This window comes from Cervus elaphus, chromosome 17 (genome assembly GCF_910594005.1).
Source record: "Cervus elaphus chromosome 17, mCerEla1.1, whole genome shotgun sequence".
NCBI classification, from domain to species: Eukaryota; Metazoa; Chordata; class Mammalia; order Artiodactyla; family Cervidae; genus Cervus; species Cervus elaphus.
Genome location: NC_057831.1, coordinates 64839524 through 64855423, shown reverse-complemented (window position 1 = coordinate 64855423; position 15900 = coordinate 64839524). Strand labels below are relative to the sequence as shown.

The 15900-nt window shown below is 36.2% G+C and overlaps 1 protein-coding gene across 9 annotated transcripts in view; it reads left to right on the top strand.

The window, feature by feature from the left end:
• Positions 1-15900, top strand: part of NFXL1 (nuclear transcription factor, X-box binding like 1) — a 52881-nt gene that overhangs the window by 30729 nt on the left and 6252 nt on the right. For 7 of the 9 annotated variants that reach the window (XM_043871054.1, XM_043871052.1, XM_043871050.1 and 4 more), the window contains 5 exons: positions 2689-2710; positions 3140-3280; positions 6503-6669; positions 9789-9858; positions 14166-14270. In XM_043871054.1, the coding sequence (XP_043726989.1) occupies positions 2689-2710; positions 3140-3280; positions 6503-6669; positions 9789-9858; positions 14166-14270 (505 nt within the window). Of the gene's footprint in view, positions 1-2688; positions 2711-3139; positions 3281-6476; positions 6670-9788; positions 9859-14165; positions 14271-15900 lie in introns of those variants that run through there. The other 2 variants (XM_043871057.1, XM_043871056.1) reach the window with 2 other exon arrangements.

Below are 15900 nucleotides of genomic sequence, written 5' to 3'. Positions count from 1 at the left end.
TTCACTTTTCATTGGCCAGAGTTGGATCACATGACAATTTCTAAACCAGTCTCTCAAAAGGGATATAAAATATTTGTTTTGTTTTTTTTAATAGACATTTTTTAAAAGATGACTTTTTAGGTTTACAGGAAAATTTCACAGAAAGTACAAAGAGGTCTTGTTTTCCTGCCATTCACACACAGTTTCCCCTATTATAAATATATTACATTAGTGTGGAATTGTATTCTTTAAAAGTGTAAACTTTATGGCATGTGAATTTTATCTCAGTTTAAAAACCAAAAGCATATATATATAAAGGTCTTTCTAACTCTGATATAATGCTTTTTCAGTGGCATGTGTAACATAATTATTATTATGAAGTATATGTTGAAATTTATTATTTGTCACATGAACTATCCAGGTAATATAATTTCTTTCTTAGGGCAGAATTTTTTACAGCTGAAGAACTGATACTGATACATTAACTAAAGTCTATAGTTTACATTAGGATATACTTTTTCAGTTGTATGTGCATAATCTCCTGCCTGCATCCACCATTACTTACCATACAGAATAGTTTCACTGCCCTAAAAACATCCTGTGCTACACTTGTTCATCCCTCACCTGCCTGTCCCTCAAGCCCCTGGAAACTGTTCATCTTTTTCTTTCTTTTACTGTCTTTAGAATTCTTCCTTTTTCAAATTGTCCTGTAGTTGGAATCCTACAGTATATAGCCTTTTTAGCATGTTGCACTTAATAATTTACATTTAATTTCCTCTATGTCTTTTTATGGCTTGATGGCTCATTTCTTTTTATTGCTAAGCAATATTCCATTGTACCACAGTTTGTTTATTCATTCACCTATTGAAGGGCATTTTGGTTGTCGAAGTTTTAGCAGTTATGAAGAAAGCTGCCGTAAACGTCCATGTGCAAGTTTTTGTGTGGTCATATGTTTTCAACTCATTTGGGTAAATGTTTAGGAGTGCTGATTCTGGGTCATATGGGAGGCCTATGCTTACCTATATAAGACAACGCCATTTTGCATTCTCTCCAACAGTGAATGAGAGTTCCCTTTGCCCTGCATCCTTACCAGCAAATATTATTGTCAGTGTTTTGGATTTTAGCTGTTCTAATGGGTGTGTAGTAACAGCATCTTATTGCTGTTTTAATTGGCAGTTCTCTAATGGTAAATGATGTTGAAGATCTTTTCATATAAAGTGTCTGTTCTCTGTTCAGATCTTGCCCATTGATTTAATTGAGTTGTTTGATTTATTATTATTGAATTTTAAGAGTTCTTTTATATTTTGCATACAGGTCCTTTACCAGCTGTGTTTTTCCAAATATTTTCTCCCAGTCTGTAGCTTATCTTTTCATTTAGGTGTTCTTATTTAAGCGCTTATGGCAGAGCAGATGTTTTGTGTTTAATGAAGTCCAACTTAGCCATTTTTCTTTCCTGGTTCGTGCTTTTGGTGTTGTATTTAAAAAGTCATCATCAAACCAAGGTCACCTAGATCTTCTCCTGTGTTTATAGTTTTGCGTTTCACATTTAGGTCTTTGAGCCATTTTGAAGTAACTTCAGAAAGGTATAAAATCTGTTTGTATTTTTTTTCCGTGTGGATGTTCCTTTGTTCCAGCACCAGCCATATGCTGGAAAGTCTGTCCTTTGACCGTTTGATTGCCATTCTCCTTTGTCAAAGATCAGTTGACTGTCTTTGTGTGAGTCTGTTTCTGGGCTCTCTGTTGCATTGATGTGTTTGTCTGTTCTTCCACCAGTACCATACTATCTTGATCACTGTACCCTTATAATAAGGCTTGATGTTGGGTAGTGTCAGTTCTTTGCCTTTGTTCTTCAGTACTGTGTTGGCTATCCTGGGTTTTTTTGTTTTTCCATATAGATCTTAGAATCAGTTTGTTGATATACACAAAATAACTTGCTGGGATTTTGATTGTAATTGTGTTGAATCTAGATGAAGTTGGAAAGAAGTGACATTTTAACAGCATTTCACCTTTCTAAAGATGAACATGAAATATCTCTTCATATATTTAGGTCTACTTTTATTTCTTTCATCAATGTTTTATAGTTTTCTTCATATAGATCTTATTATTTATTTTGTTAGATTTATATCTAAGTATTTCATTTTTGTATGTGCTAGTATAAATGGTGAAAGTGAAAGTTGCTCAGTCATGTCCTACTCTTTGCGACCCCATGGACTATACAGTCCATGGAATTCTCTAGGCTAGAATACTGGAGTGGGTAGCCTTTCCCTGCTCCAAGGGATCTTCCCAACCCAGGGATCGAACCCAGGTCTCCTGTGTTGCAGGCGGATTCTTTACCAGCTGAGCCATAAGGGAAGCCCAAGAATACTGGAGTGGGTAACCTATCCCTTCTCCAGCGGATCTTCCTGACCCAGGAATCGAACTGGGGTCTCCTGCATTGCAGGTGGATTCTTTACCAACTGAGCTACCAGGGAAGCCTTGGTATAAATGGTGGTGTGTTTTTAATTTCAAATTCCAGTTCATTGCTGGTAAATAGGAAAGCAGTTGGCTTTTGTATTTTAACTTTGTATCCTGGAATCTTCCTGTAATCACTTATTATTTCTGTATGTGTTTATTTTTTATTTGTAATTCAAAAACCAGTAGAGTTAGCATCGTTGCTTTAAAAATATTCTTTTTGAAGAATGCATAATGTTTTCATTTTTCTTCTTACAGGGAATGTCTTGGAAAACATGAGGTGAGTTACAGGCACAAGCTTTAACTAAAGCTTACAATCTATTAATATATTCCTCTTCTATATGATGGCTATTAGAAATAACAAAGTCAATGTATTGTCTTTTTAGTACTCTAAAGACTATAAGAGTTTGTCTAGTAAGTATTCAAATATATACAATGCTTTTGTTTGAGAATTAGCCTATGAATATGCATTCACTACAGAAGCATTATATTGTTGAGTTTCCCTTTTAGGAATAGGATATTTTTCTTCTTGGCATTCATTCTTTGGATTTTTTTGATAGGTTACTTTGATTTTGATAGTAATTATTAATGAAATGTGTTAGATAGAACTTGTTCTCAAATGAATAACAGTCATTTTTGAAACATGCTTCCAGTAGGCTGTGTATGTGTGTACATTGCTAATTTTTCTTTTTTTTTCTTAAATTTTAAGGTGAGCCCTATACCGTGTCATGCTGTAGGACCTTATTCTTGTAAGAGAGTTTGTGGACGAACCTTAAATTGTCAGAATCATACATGTATGAAAGAGTGTCACAAAGTAACTGAAACAGATTCCTGCACTGGCAAAAAAAAGGTAATGTCCTTGGATTGAATGTATACATGGTTATGGTATGCTTAAAACACTTTCTTTTAATAATCATGCCATAAATATTTTGCTATAATTTCTCTCTCTCTTCTTGCCCTTATCCCTCCTCCTTCCTTGCTTTTCCTAAGACAACCAGCTGTAACACTTGGCGTACCTCTCTCTGCATCTTTGTGCTAGCTCACGATAACATGCCTTTTACTTTGGTACTCTTTGCATGCTGTACCTGTGTTAATACATAGGATTTGATTTTATGATAAAAGCACAGAAATTGTCCCTTTTAGACAGTTAGTAGCGGCAGTATCACCTCTACTGCTATCCGTTTGTATCTCAAAGTTTTGTCTGGAGCATTTGCTGTCAGCTGTTTTTTAAACCTAAAATGGGTACTAGGTGATGTTCGCGATTTTAATAAATTCTCTGTGGGCAGTAAATAACATCACAAATATGGGATACGTGTAAATTGTGTGAGATTTACTAAAAGCATTTTACAAGCATATGAGATATCAACCTTAGAAAAAGTCTAAAAATTGCCATTTTACATGGAAAAAGAAATGTAGCTAATCAAATTTCAAATAATATAAATTTTATTTTTAAAATAATTAGTGTTTTTTCTTGGGTTTCCATTTTGTAGGGAATCCTAATAATTCTAGGAATGTGCTTAATAAGGAATAAGTCAAACATTTTTAAGCTTCATTTTATTACTAAGTAATGTTACAATAACAAATGTTAAAATTATTATATGAATTGTGTTATTGAAAATTTCACTTGCATTGTTAGATGTTTTGGTCTTTGATTTGGTAATTATAATACATGGCAACATAAATGTCTGTAGTGTATTTTTTCGTGTGTAAATATATATGTAACTTGTATTGCTTATAATTTCTTCATTGAGCCATACCTTGATCCTTAGTAAAAATATTGTCATGATAAAACGAGGAAGATACTGGACTTATAAAATCAAACTAATTTATTGATTCAGAATCTCTTTAGAGAATAGCTGATGTATGATGGTATGGCCAGAATAGCAACTGAGTCAGAAAAAACTCATTTAAAGAAGTGATATGACGGTGGGGAATTACAGTTACCTTGGATTACGTGACATGGCTTCGTAGGCAGTGAATTGCTCTGGCAAAATATGAGTTATAAGTTATGTGCAATTCTTCTCACTTTAGCTACAAGTTCATCCCTGTCTCACATTCAGGGAAGACTACTGCAATGTATATCAATGAAAATTATTTTGGAAGATAACTTTGTGATCATTCTAATTTATGTATAGAAAATTAAATAATTCAGAAACTTTTAAAATTCTTTACTGTAACATTTCAACTGAGTTTCCTATAGGTCCTGCTTTATCTTTTCTCAGTATATATGAAGATATTCTGTTACGTTCTTTATAGTCCCCTACTTAAATATAAATTCCTTGGCCAAGGACCCTGTCCAGTCTTACATATTCCCAGTATATGGGACAATACCTGGCACATAATGCTGAATAAGTATTGATGGAATAAGTTAATATATATTTTTTAAAAAAGAAATTATAATGTTTGATAATTGAAACACTTTTTCTTTGTAATCCTGCATGTCAAAAATAGCTTAGAATTTTATGTCAATTAAAAAAGACATAGAGATGCTCAACAAAGTACCTCTTTGGTCTAGTAATTTAATAATTTAACTAATACGTATCTGCTAAAGAACTGAATTTGTGTTGGTTGTTATTCAGTCGTGTCTGACTCTGCGACCCCATGGACCGCAGCACGCCAGGTTTCCCAGTCCATCACCAACTCCTGGAGCTTGCTCAAACTCATGTGCAGAGTCAGTGATGCCATTCAACCATCTCATCCTCTGTCCCTTTCTTCTCCTGCCTTCAATCTTCCCCAGCATCAGGGTCTTTTCCAGTGAGTCAGCTCTTTGTATCAGGTGGCCGAAGTATTGGAGCTTCAGCTTCAGCACCAGTCCTTCCAATGAATATTCAGGATAGATTTCCTTTAGGATGGATTGGTTTGATATCCTTGCAGTCCAAGGGACTCTCAAGAGTCTTCTCCAACACTACAGTTCAAAAACACCAATTCTTCTACACTCAGCCTTCTTTATAGTCCAACTCTCACATCCATATGTGACTACTGGAAAAAACATAGCTTTGACTATATAGACCTTTGTGGGCAAAGTAATGTCTCTGGCTTTTTAATATGCTGTCTAGGTTTAACATAGCTTTTCATCTAAGGAGCAAACGTCTTTTAATTTCATGGGTGTAGTCACCATCTGTGGTGGTTTTGGAGCCTAAGAAAATAGTCTGTCACTGATTCCATTGTTTCCCCATCTGTTTGCCATGAAGTGATGGGATCGGATGCCTTGATCTTAGTTTTTTGAATGTTGAGTTTTAAGCCAACTTTTTCATTCTCCTCTTTTATCAAGCAGCTCTTTAGTTCCTCTTCACTTTCTGCCTTAAAGATGGTGTATCTGCATATCTGAGGTTATTGATATTTCTCCTGGCAGTCTTGATTCCAGCTTGTGCTTCATCCAGCCTGGCATTTCACATGAATAAATGAGAGCAGTTGACATGGATACTGAGTTATGAGGGTTAAACATTATTGTTCCTAAGTTCAGCCATGATTACAAAAGAGGTACTTTGTTGAGCTAAATTAAGGTCCATTTATTTATAAATGTAATTTAATCTTGGTTCACTGAAGTGCATTAAAAAATAGACTGCTAGTCATTTTCTTTCCCTTCTATATGTGTTTCTCCTTGGCCAGATGCGATTAACATTCCTAGAACATTGAATGCTTTGGTAATTTTTAGTTATGTGTTAACAGTATGTTGATTTCTTTAGTTAGATGATGGTCATACTTCTTGAGTGGAAATTGGTAAGCTTTTACACTATTTCCCCCCCACCCCCCACCCCCCACCACTGACTAGGAAGTAGTTTACATTTTAGTAGGAAAGCTTCATGTAATCAAGTCCATTTTAAAGGGAAAGCAGTTTGATCAGATGAGATTGGTAGACAAAAATCTTTGTGAGTAATGGTCCCATTGATAATCTTGCTGTTATTCATTTGAATATTTTTAGAAGAGTGAAAGCATAGCACCATTTTATTAACTGAATTTCCGAGAGCTGCAGAGGTACTTCCTTTTAATGAGATATAAATTGTATAGCTTTAGCTGTATGGAAATGTTTGATTTCTGTATTTCAGTGGTTTATTTCCTTGGTACTTGCCAGGCTGGCCCGGAATGCCTTCGCTGTGAGGAAGGGTGCTCTAAGTCACGGCCGTCGGGGTGTCCTCACCCGTGTGTCCTGCCGTGTCACCCTGGAGAGTGCCCTCCTTGTGCTCAGATGCTCAGGATAAAATGTCACTGCAAGATCACAAGTCTTTATGTGGAATGTAGGTAAGTAGTCTGAAGAAATATTCTTGTTTCACTAGCCATTTTAACTGTTTATCTTTTTTGTAATTCAGAACCTTTTATAGAATACTTTAAGGAATATTTTTCAATGTGGTCCTTACAGGCTGAAGGCCTCGATTTTCCAGTAGAGATCTGGAAGGAAGAAATGTAGGCTGTTTCACCTTCCAGATACTTTCTCTTGATTTTAACCAGGGAAATTCTCTTTTTTCCATTTGGGTATTTCATGTAAGATTTTGTTAGGAAAAAATTTGCTTTTAGAGAAACAGCAGAAGCACTCCTATACCAGATTGTTCAAATACCATTGTCAGCTAGAATTTTTGGTTCAAAGTTGACTTGCATATAGTTACTTAGGCACAATTTTTAAATCATAGATTTAAAAGGTAGGCTTTTGTTTATTGCAGATGTTACTGTTATGGCAATTACCGTACTAGGATATGACTTCCATATTTTCCTTACTTAAAAATGCAAGTTTTTGCTTGTGGATTATGTGGAGGGAAAGTTTTTTTCATTTTTTTTCTATTTAATCATGATCTGACATAATTAACCCATCTGTAAAGTGGAATTTTTGTAAGTATATTTTACTCAGATGAAATTTGGGAATATGAGTTTATTTCTGACTTTTTGGACCATACTTTCAGAAAAATGGTAATCAGTTTAGTTGCTCAGTCATCTCCAACTCTTTGTGATCCCATGGACTGCAGCATGCCAGGCTTCCCTGTCCATCACCAATCCTGGAGCTTGCTCAAACTCATGTCCATCGAGTCAGTGATGGCATCCAACCATCTCATCCTCTGTCGTCCCCTTCTCCTCCTGCCTTCAATCTTTCCCAGCATCAGAGTCTTTTCCAGTGAGTCAGTTGTTCGCATCAGGTGGCCAGAGTAAATGCTAATAGTATCTTAAAAATATTTCTGTCACTTGTACTTTGCTGCTGCTAAGTCACTTCAGTTGCGTCCAACTCTGTGCGACCCCAGAGATGGCAGCCCACCAGGCTCCTTTGTCCCTGGGATTCTCCAGGCAAGAATACTGGAGTGGGTTGCCATTTCCTTCTCCAGTGCATGAAGTCGCTTCAGTCGTGTCTGATTCTGTGCGACCCCATGGACAGCAGCCCTCCAGGCTCCTCTGTCCACAGGATTCTCCAGGCAGGAATACTGGAGTGGGTTGCCATTTCCTTCTCCAGTGCATGAAGTCGCTTCAGTCATGTCTGATTCTGTGCGACCCCATGGACAGCAGCCCTCCAGGCTCCTCTGTCCACAGGATTCTCCAGGCAAGAATACTGGAGTGGGTTGCCATTTCCTTCTCCAGTGCATGAAGTCGCTTCAGTCGTGTCTGATTCTGTGCGACCCCATGGACAGCAGCCCTCCAGGCTCCTCTGTCCACAGGATTCTCCAGGCAGGAATACTGGAGTGGGTTGCCATTTCCGTCTCCCACTTATACTCTAGACGCATGGTTTAAATTGGGAAGTCAGATTTTATTCTTTTTAAATATTAAAATTATTCTGATGAAATTAAAAAATTACAATTTTTAGTTTTAGAAATTTTGTAAGAAGAGTTAAGAGGATAGTTTTGCTTTATTAATGAGTGTTACTGATGAAAAGAGGCTGTTTTCTTTTTTCCTTTTTTGGGACTGTGCCCTCTGTGAATCTTAGTTCCTCAAGCAGGGATCGAACCCATGCCCCTTGTAGTGGAAGCATGGAATCTTAATCACTGGACTGCCAGGAATGTCCCAAGAGTTTGTTTTCTTCGGTCTCGCAGTGTCCTAAACTTGCCCCTCGTGCTTCTTTTTCCTTTGTCATGTGGTCTCCAAAGGACACCTTTTCCTTTTACCTTCTTCCACAAAGCATTGCCTTTCTAACACTGGCTTCTTGATTCTTGCATACTTTTTAGAAGCTTCTTCTCTTGCTTTGATTCACCAGGACTTTTTCAGTGTTTCATGTTTGTGGTGGACTTTTTCTTCCTGGTGCAGCGTTAGCTCAGTCCCTGTCTTCTCCTGCCTTTCATTTCTCCAGAACTCTGCCAAGCTGTCTGCAAAGATTTATTACGGGAGCTTGAGAAACAGCTCTGCTAGCATTTGGTGTTTAATTTGTCTACTTACAGGTCATTTGCAGTTTGTAGAAATTTCTGTCTTCTGGTTTTGCTGATGTCATGGAATTTCAGTGATTCTGTTTGTTATTAATGAGCTGAATGATTTTGGGTAGAAATGTTTGGAGGTAGATGGATTGAAGTGGTTTCCATTACCACAGCTCTAGAGTTCTTTTTTCCTTTTCTTGAATCCATGTTACACAGAATTCTTCAGTCTCAGTATTTTTTCTGATAATTTCATTTACTTTCCATTTCATAAGTCATCTTTTCCTTTTAGTCATTTTCTGCTTCATGCACTTTCTTCTATAGAAATTAGTTATAAAAGATACAGGCCTTGAAAAACTTGTTCCTAGTTACAGAGAAACAGGAACAAAATAATATTACCTCTTAAGTTCAGAGGGGAGCACTTTACCTGTAAGAATGAAAATATAGAGCCAGTATGAAAACTTCAGTTATAGAGCCAGTATAAAAACTATGTTATTATTACATGAAACTTTGTCAAGAAAATTGCCTGTGTTATCTAGGGTACAGGTTTTTAGCTTATTTGATACAGATACTTAAGATAATAGTTTTAACATTAATGAGGCTAAACTTCAGGTGTATTTTAGCAATTATGTCTAGTGAAAGGAATAGGAAAAGAAAGAATAAAGGAAAAGAGAGGAAAGGTAATAGTGAAGAGAAAAGTGAGATATGTATGATGGGGATTTTTAGATTGTCATTGGTTACTGACTCATGTATCTACTGTTCAGCTCTTTGTTAGAAAGTAGTTTTATTCATTGATGTTTATGACTTCAGAGTTACCCCCTGAATCAGATATAAAAGCACAGACTGATTTCAAGTGAACTGATATAAAATAAATCATTTTCTAACATTAATAAATAGCTTAATCCAGAATCAACTGAAAAAAAAGTTTTTCTGATAAGCTTATTGCATTGCTGTTTGAAATTGTGAGCTGTTTTTAGAAAAACCATACGATAAAATGGACTTTGCTTTGACTGTCATCAAAACTTCCTCTCATCTTTTTAGAAAAATAACCACAGCTGATGTAAATGAAAAGAATCTCTTGAGTTGTTGTAAAAATCAGTGTCCTAAAGAGGTAAGATTTAATACAACTTTTTTACGTTGTATTTCTTGGGCATTGTTTCTCTTTTGTTGTTTGTTCATCTTATTTTAGGTCTTTTCTGGACCCACTAGATATGTGGGCCCAGAAAGCAAAATGTGATTGATATGTGTAGAAACTTGTAGCTCGGGTAGATGCACATTTCTTTGTAATATTTTGGGATAGTAGGAGCAGGAATGACCCTTTGAAGATTTTTTTTTTTTAATGATCTAATGTTTTCCCATCTTGAAATATAAGTAGATTAGAAACTGTGTGGCTTATGGGCAGTTGGACAGTAAATCCACAGTAGAAAAAACAGATCGTGCATGTGTGTGTGTAAACCTTAAAGCTCATTATTTGAATTGGTATAAAGCATTCATATATGAAGTCATGCTTTTAGAGATTATGATGCTGGTACATGCGTTGTTTTCAAGCTGAAAGTATCCAAAGTAGTTCAGAAAAATTGTTCAGAGTTAAAAGGTAAAAACTCACTGGGAATTTATCCCGGCAGTAATTTTGAGAAACCAAAGCAGTCTATCTCTGTTTGACCAACTTAAAAGTTAAGACAGTCCTTTTTTGATCGTTGGAGTAGGGAAGTGACAGTTATTTGATTTATAAAGGAATTCTTTTTACTTGTAAGTATACTAGTAGCACCTCTTTTCTTTAATTCTTTGTCTTTATATACTTACCTGAGTGTTTCTTATCCTATTTAGAATCAGGAGGAGATGACAGCAAAGTCGCAACTATAGTAGTCTGTCTCTTAGATTAGATTAAAGAAAAAACAAATCAATGTAGGATATGCCTTTTTATTAACAGTATTTCCCTTTTAACTAAAACTTTGGACACATTTGTGGGTTTTTGTTTAAGAACTATTGGAAATTGAACCTGGGAATTTTAAAAGTTACGTGAGATTATAAAAGGGAGAAATTTCAAGCAATACATGCTATTTTAATAATCCTGTCTTTCTTATATAAGTGAAACTAGAGGCGTGGGATATTTCAAATTTAATTTTCTGAATTCGTCAAATTCTGAGTTTCCCCTTGTTAAAATAGATTTTCTTCTGTTCAGATTCAAGTTTCAGGTAATAAGTAGTTGAGGATGTTTTATTTTTAATCTGACAACAGTAATTTGGGATGAGATTGCTGTCAGAAGTAAACGTTTAATTCAGGGATCACTAATTTGCAATTTAGCATTGCCTTGGTTATGATTTGTTTGGATCCTGTTATGACATTTGGGTGGGACTGGAGCTGAATATGTACTATTTATTTAAAAATTCTTCCCATGCTCATCATTTTTTAATTCTAGGACATTCTGGAGCCCCTGGTATTGCTAGTGTCTCCTTGGACTTTCTTGAAAAATATATCCTTATGTTGGGAACAGTCCATATGGTTATTAAGGTTTAGAACAGTCTCGGGGTAGACAGGTGAACATTATTATGTCTAATAGAATTCAATCTAGTTTATGTTCTGATAAGGCTACAGCAGTGGTTTTCAAACTCTGATGTGCATCAGAATCATTATAAGCACTTGTTAAAACAGGTTAATGGGCCCCACGCCAGAGTTCCTGATTTTGTGGGCCTGGAGTGGAGGTCCAGGAATTTGCATTTCTAATAAACTCTTACATAAGGGTGATAATATAGGTCTGGCACAGTTTGAGAACCAGTAGACTATGATGGTATCACCCAAGAACTGTCTTTCTGAACTTGCCACAGTTATCTTAGACTCAGACTTAAGATATAGGATTATGACAAATTTTGATACATTGATAAATTCCTGTTTGCTTTCTCTTCCCCTTATCATACTATAGATTTCCTGCAGGTAGCGACTATGTCATATTTGTCTTTGTATCCAGTCCGTGGTTGTACCTGTTAGGTAGTTGGTAAATGTCTATTGAGTGTGAGTGTAAGAGTGAACTGTGGGGATGGCATAAGTGTGTTCTAGTTACATTGCTTCTCTGATATACATGCCACGTGTCTATTGGATTGTTCAGTTAAGTTTGGATTAAACTTAAAGGAAATATATAAAGATAGCGTGAAGAACTGAACCTTTATTTAAACCATGCCTCGTATGTACAATTCTACTTTTAAAAATCATTTCTGCATTTGGTTTTATCATTCCCATGCAAGCTTTTCTGTTTTTTTACTTGGACGCATTATTTAATGTCTCTGTATATCAGATTGTTCGTGTGTAAAATGGAGGCAGTAGCAACACTCATTTCAGAGTGCTGAATATTAAGTGAGTCAGTAACAGGTAAAGATCTTAGTATATGGTAAATGCTATGGATGTCCCAGCTATGGTGATGATGATATGGGTATTTACCCATAAATAATATTGATATGCAAACTTTCTTTAATTATTTTTAAAGAGCTTTAAAAATTATTGGGATTAAAATGAGACATTTTGAACTAGACAATATTGCTTGTTGGTAAGCCATTTATTTTGACTTACCAAAGTGCTAGCAGAATGATATCAAGGGCTGAGTAGGGTCTATGGGGTCGCACAGAGTCGGACATGACTGAAGTGACTTGGCAGCAGCAGAATAGAGGAAACCATCTCACTTTAAATGGGAAGGGTAGGATATCTCATCTTCAGATGAATACCAGGGTTAGATGTTTTTTAAAAATGTCTTTTTTTTTTTTTTGCTGTGAAATCTGTAATGAAGATACAGTCATTGTATATATTTTACATTCTAAGCAATTTTCTTTGGGACTACTTTTCTGCCCTTTCAGAGTATAATCTGGCTTTTGAAATAATACATGCCTGCATATCTAACAGGGAAATGGTTATGTGATTTGATTTTTTAAATAATGAAATGATTACCTACTCAACAGTGCATAGAACATACATGTACAGTATAAAAAATGGTTAAAAACTGAACATCATATAACTCCACCTAGGTAAAAAAATATAGCACCTTAGAAGTCTACCAAAGTTCCTTTCTCCCCAGCACACTGAAGAGACAGAATAATGATCAGTGAGAGACCACACTGTAGCCATGAGTCTATGTAATTTCAAAAAGATCTCCCCTACTGATTCTGATATGTTTCCCTATTCACATTCCACTTCAGAATCACTGATTTAAAGTAGAGTGATTAATTACTTTCAGAGAAGATGACTGATGTAATTACATCTGAGATTAAGGAAAGAACAAGATGCTGTAAAGACATTTGGAAGGGAAAAAAGGATAGGTGGTGAGCTAATGCCAAGTGTTTGTCTTGTTTATGAAGACAGGCTAGAGGCACTGGCAGGAATGAAGGTGAGAGGGAGGTGAGGGAGTCCTTGAAACAAATACTCTGAGACAGGTGTTTGATAGTGAATAAATATTGTGCTTGTTAAGTTGTGTTGAAGGCCTAGTATTAGGTGTAGAGGAAAACAAGACTGAAGTGGCCCAGGAATGCCTAGTGTGGAACTCATTCTAGTAGGTAGCATTGCACTATGCTAGGATTAGTGAAAATGCAGTGTGAATGATCCAAATTTAGTTTTGGTATGAATGTCTCAGCTAAAAATTTAAAAAATTTGAAAGCTGGTTGCATACTCGAGAGAGACTAAAGACAATGGAAAAGGGTTCTGAATTTCTTAAAGTGTGCTCCATGGGACCCAGGTTAGCAGGGCAGCTCTGTTCTCTGTGACTCATGGGATCCTCGTTGTTCTGCTGCTGCTGCTAAGGCGCTTCAGCTTCAGTCGTGTCTGACTCTGTGCAACCCCATAGATGTCAGCCCACCAGGCTCCCCCATCCCTGGGATTCTCCAGGTGAGAACACTGACTGGAGTGGGTTGCCATTTCCTTCTCCAATGCATGAAAGTGAAAAGTGAAAGTGAAGTCACTCAGTCGTGTCCGACTCTTAGCGACCCCATGGACTGCAGCCTACCAGGCTCCTCCATCTATATGGGATTTTCCAGGCAAGAGTACTGGAGTGGGGTGCCATTGCTTTTTCCGCCTCGTTGCTCTAGATATCCTCATTACCAGTACACTGGGAAGGGAGGAGCATAGACCTGTGCTCTTAAAAGCTTTAAGGCATGGAGGCGCTCTTGATTACATTCCATTGGCCAGAACTTAGTCACAGGGCTCTAACTAGCCTCAGGAGTGATGTAAGGTGTACTCTTGGAGTGGAACCAGGGAGAATATTGAACATTTCTGGGAATTAAGATTATTTATATCTAAAAGAAAAAAATGATAAACTCAGCCAGTTGTCCAAGATTTATTGACCCTATTGTAATTGACTTTTTCTTAAAATAGTTGTTGGGGGAAAGGGGAAGTAGAGTATGACTATAAATATGTAATTGTTTTATTTTGGTTTTATTTTAGCTTCCTTGTGGTCATAGATGCAAAGAAATGTGTCATCCTGGTGAATGTCCCTTTAATTGTAACCAAAAGGTGAAACTTAGATGTCCTTGTAAAAGAATAAAAAAGGTAAATATTTTAAGTTATTAAAAATTCTTTCCTATGTACATTTTTGTTGGTTTCTTTTTTTTTTGTTTTTGTTTTTTTGGTGGGGAGAGTGTGTTTTGGTAGTTCTTTGACTTTAATTTTTTGCCTTTTTAATTTTAAGCTCTTATTTCTTAAGAGTTTTTTCATTATTGGCCTATTTCTATAAATGCTTATTTTAAAAATCATCACTGTTTGGCAGCTTAGTTTTCTGCAATTTAATAGTTAAAAAGGATTATTTTATATTGGAACTGAGTTCAGTGCTGTTTTTTGGACAGAATCCATGTTCTAGATTTGAGGTCTCCACATAAGTGACAGGGTAAGTAATGAAGTGAGTTTCATGATTTAAGAAATGGTCTGGAATTAACCTTTGTTGCTCTTACTTATAAAAGTTTTTTATATTCAGTATTCTGTTGTGAAAATGTTACCTTAAAAAGACCTCACATACTCAGCCTTATAAAATTATAAAATGACATTCAAACTTAGAGTTAATTTTAAGATAAAGTTATGGTTAAAATGGGAAAAAAAAAGATAAAAGTTATGGTCATGGAGGAGCTAATGATTGGAAAGCTCAGTGGTAGCAAACTGCATACCGTTTGGCGAAACTTAGAAAGGACTCAGGTCAGTTCTCCTTTCCTTGACTTCCCTGTTTACACTGTGGACTCTTAGGAAGATTTCTTTTCTTTTCTTCTGATTTTCCCTTTCTCAGTTACAGTTGTAACTCCTTGTTTTCTTCACATTCTTACGGTTGTTCACTAAAGCTACTCTTTCAGTCTACTCATTTACTCATCTATTCAGCAAATATTTATTGAAAATCTTTTGCTTTTATTGAGGACCTTTGCTCTTCTTCTGCTTTTACAGCTCCAACGATCATTTCCTGGGATGGTTAATTTCTGAATTTAAATTTATAGGCCTAAGTTTTTCTGGAGTTGGATCCCTAAGTTTTAGGTTTTTAAATGGATCACCTCTATATGAAAATCAATACTCAGTCAAATCACTTTTAATCTGAAATGTTTCTCAGGTTTTCTCTCAAACCTTATCTTACTATCCAAGTGCAGTTTGCCACCCCTTAGAACTGGCAATGTCTTATTCTTAGACTTTGAAAACACCTTCATAGCAGATTTCCATGCCTCTAATATAATATTTCCAACCCAAGTTCTTCACTGTTTCTTCATTACTTGGGGAACAAACAAGCATTTATGAGGTATACGTATACAGAACTATGGCATAGGAGGGGCCTCTGTCTTTGCCGCTCGTCCAGTCAGATCACCTACTAGTCCGCTCTGTGATTTGCCTCTTAGGTGCACTAGCACATCGGCTGTATTCCGCTTTAATGTGTGATACTATTTATGTTCCTTCTGTATAGCATGTAAGTTTTTTCCTTTACTGCCCCATTTTGTAGGATCCTGTTTGTACTTAGTGCATAGGGCATATGCTTCGTGTTTATGCTTATTTCGTGGTTTGGGAAGGTTTTCTTTCCTTCCGCCTCCTTCTGAAAGGACTCGTGTTCCTCCCTCTTGACTTCCGTTATACTTTGTGCCAGGTTCATGACTGAGAGCTTTGTGACTCTAGGATGTGTGTAACCTTGTTTACATAGACTTATTGAAAGGAGTAA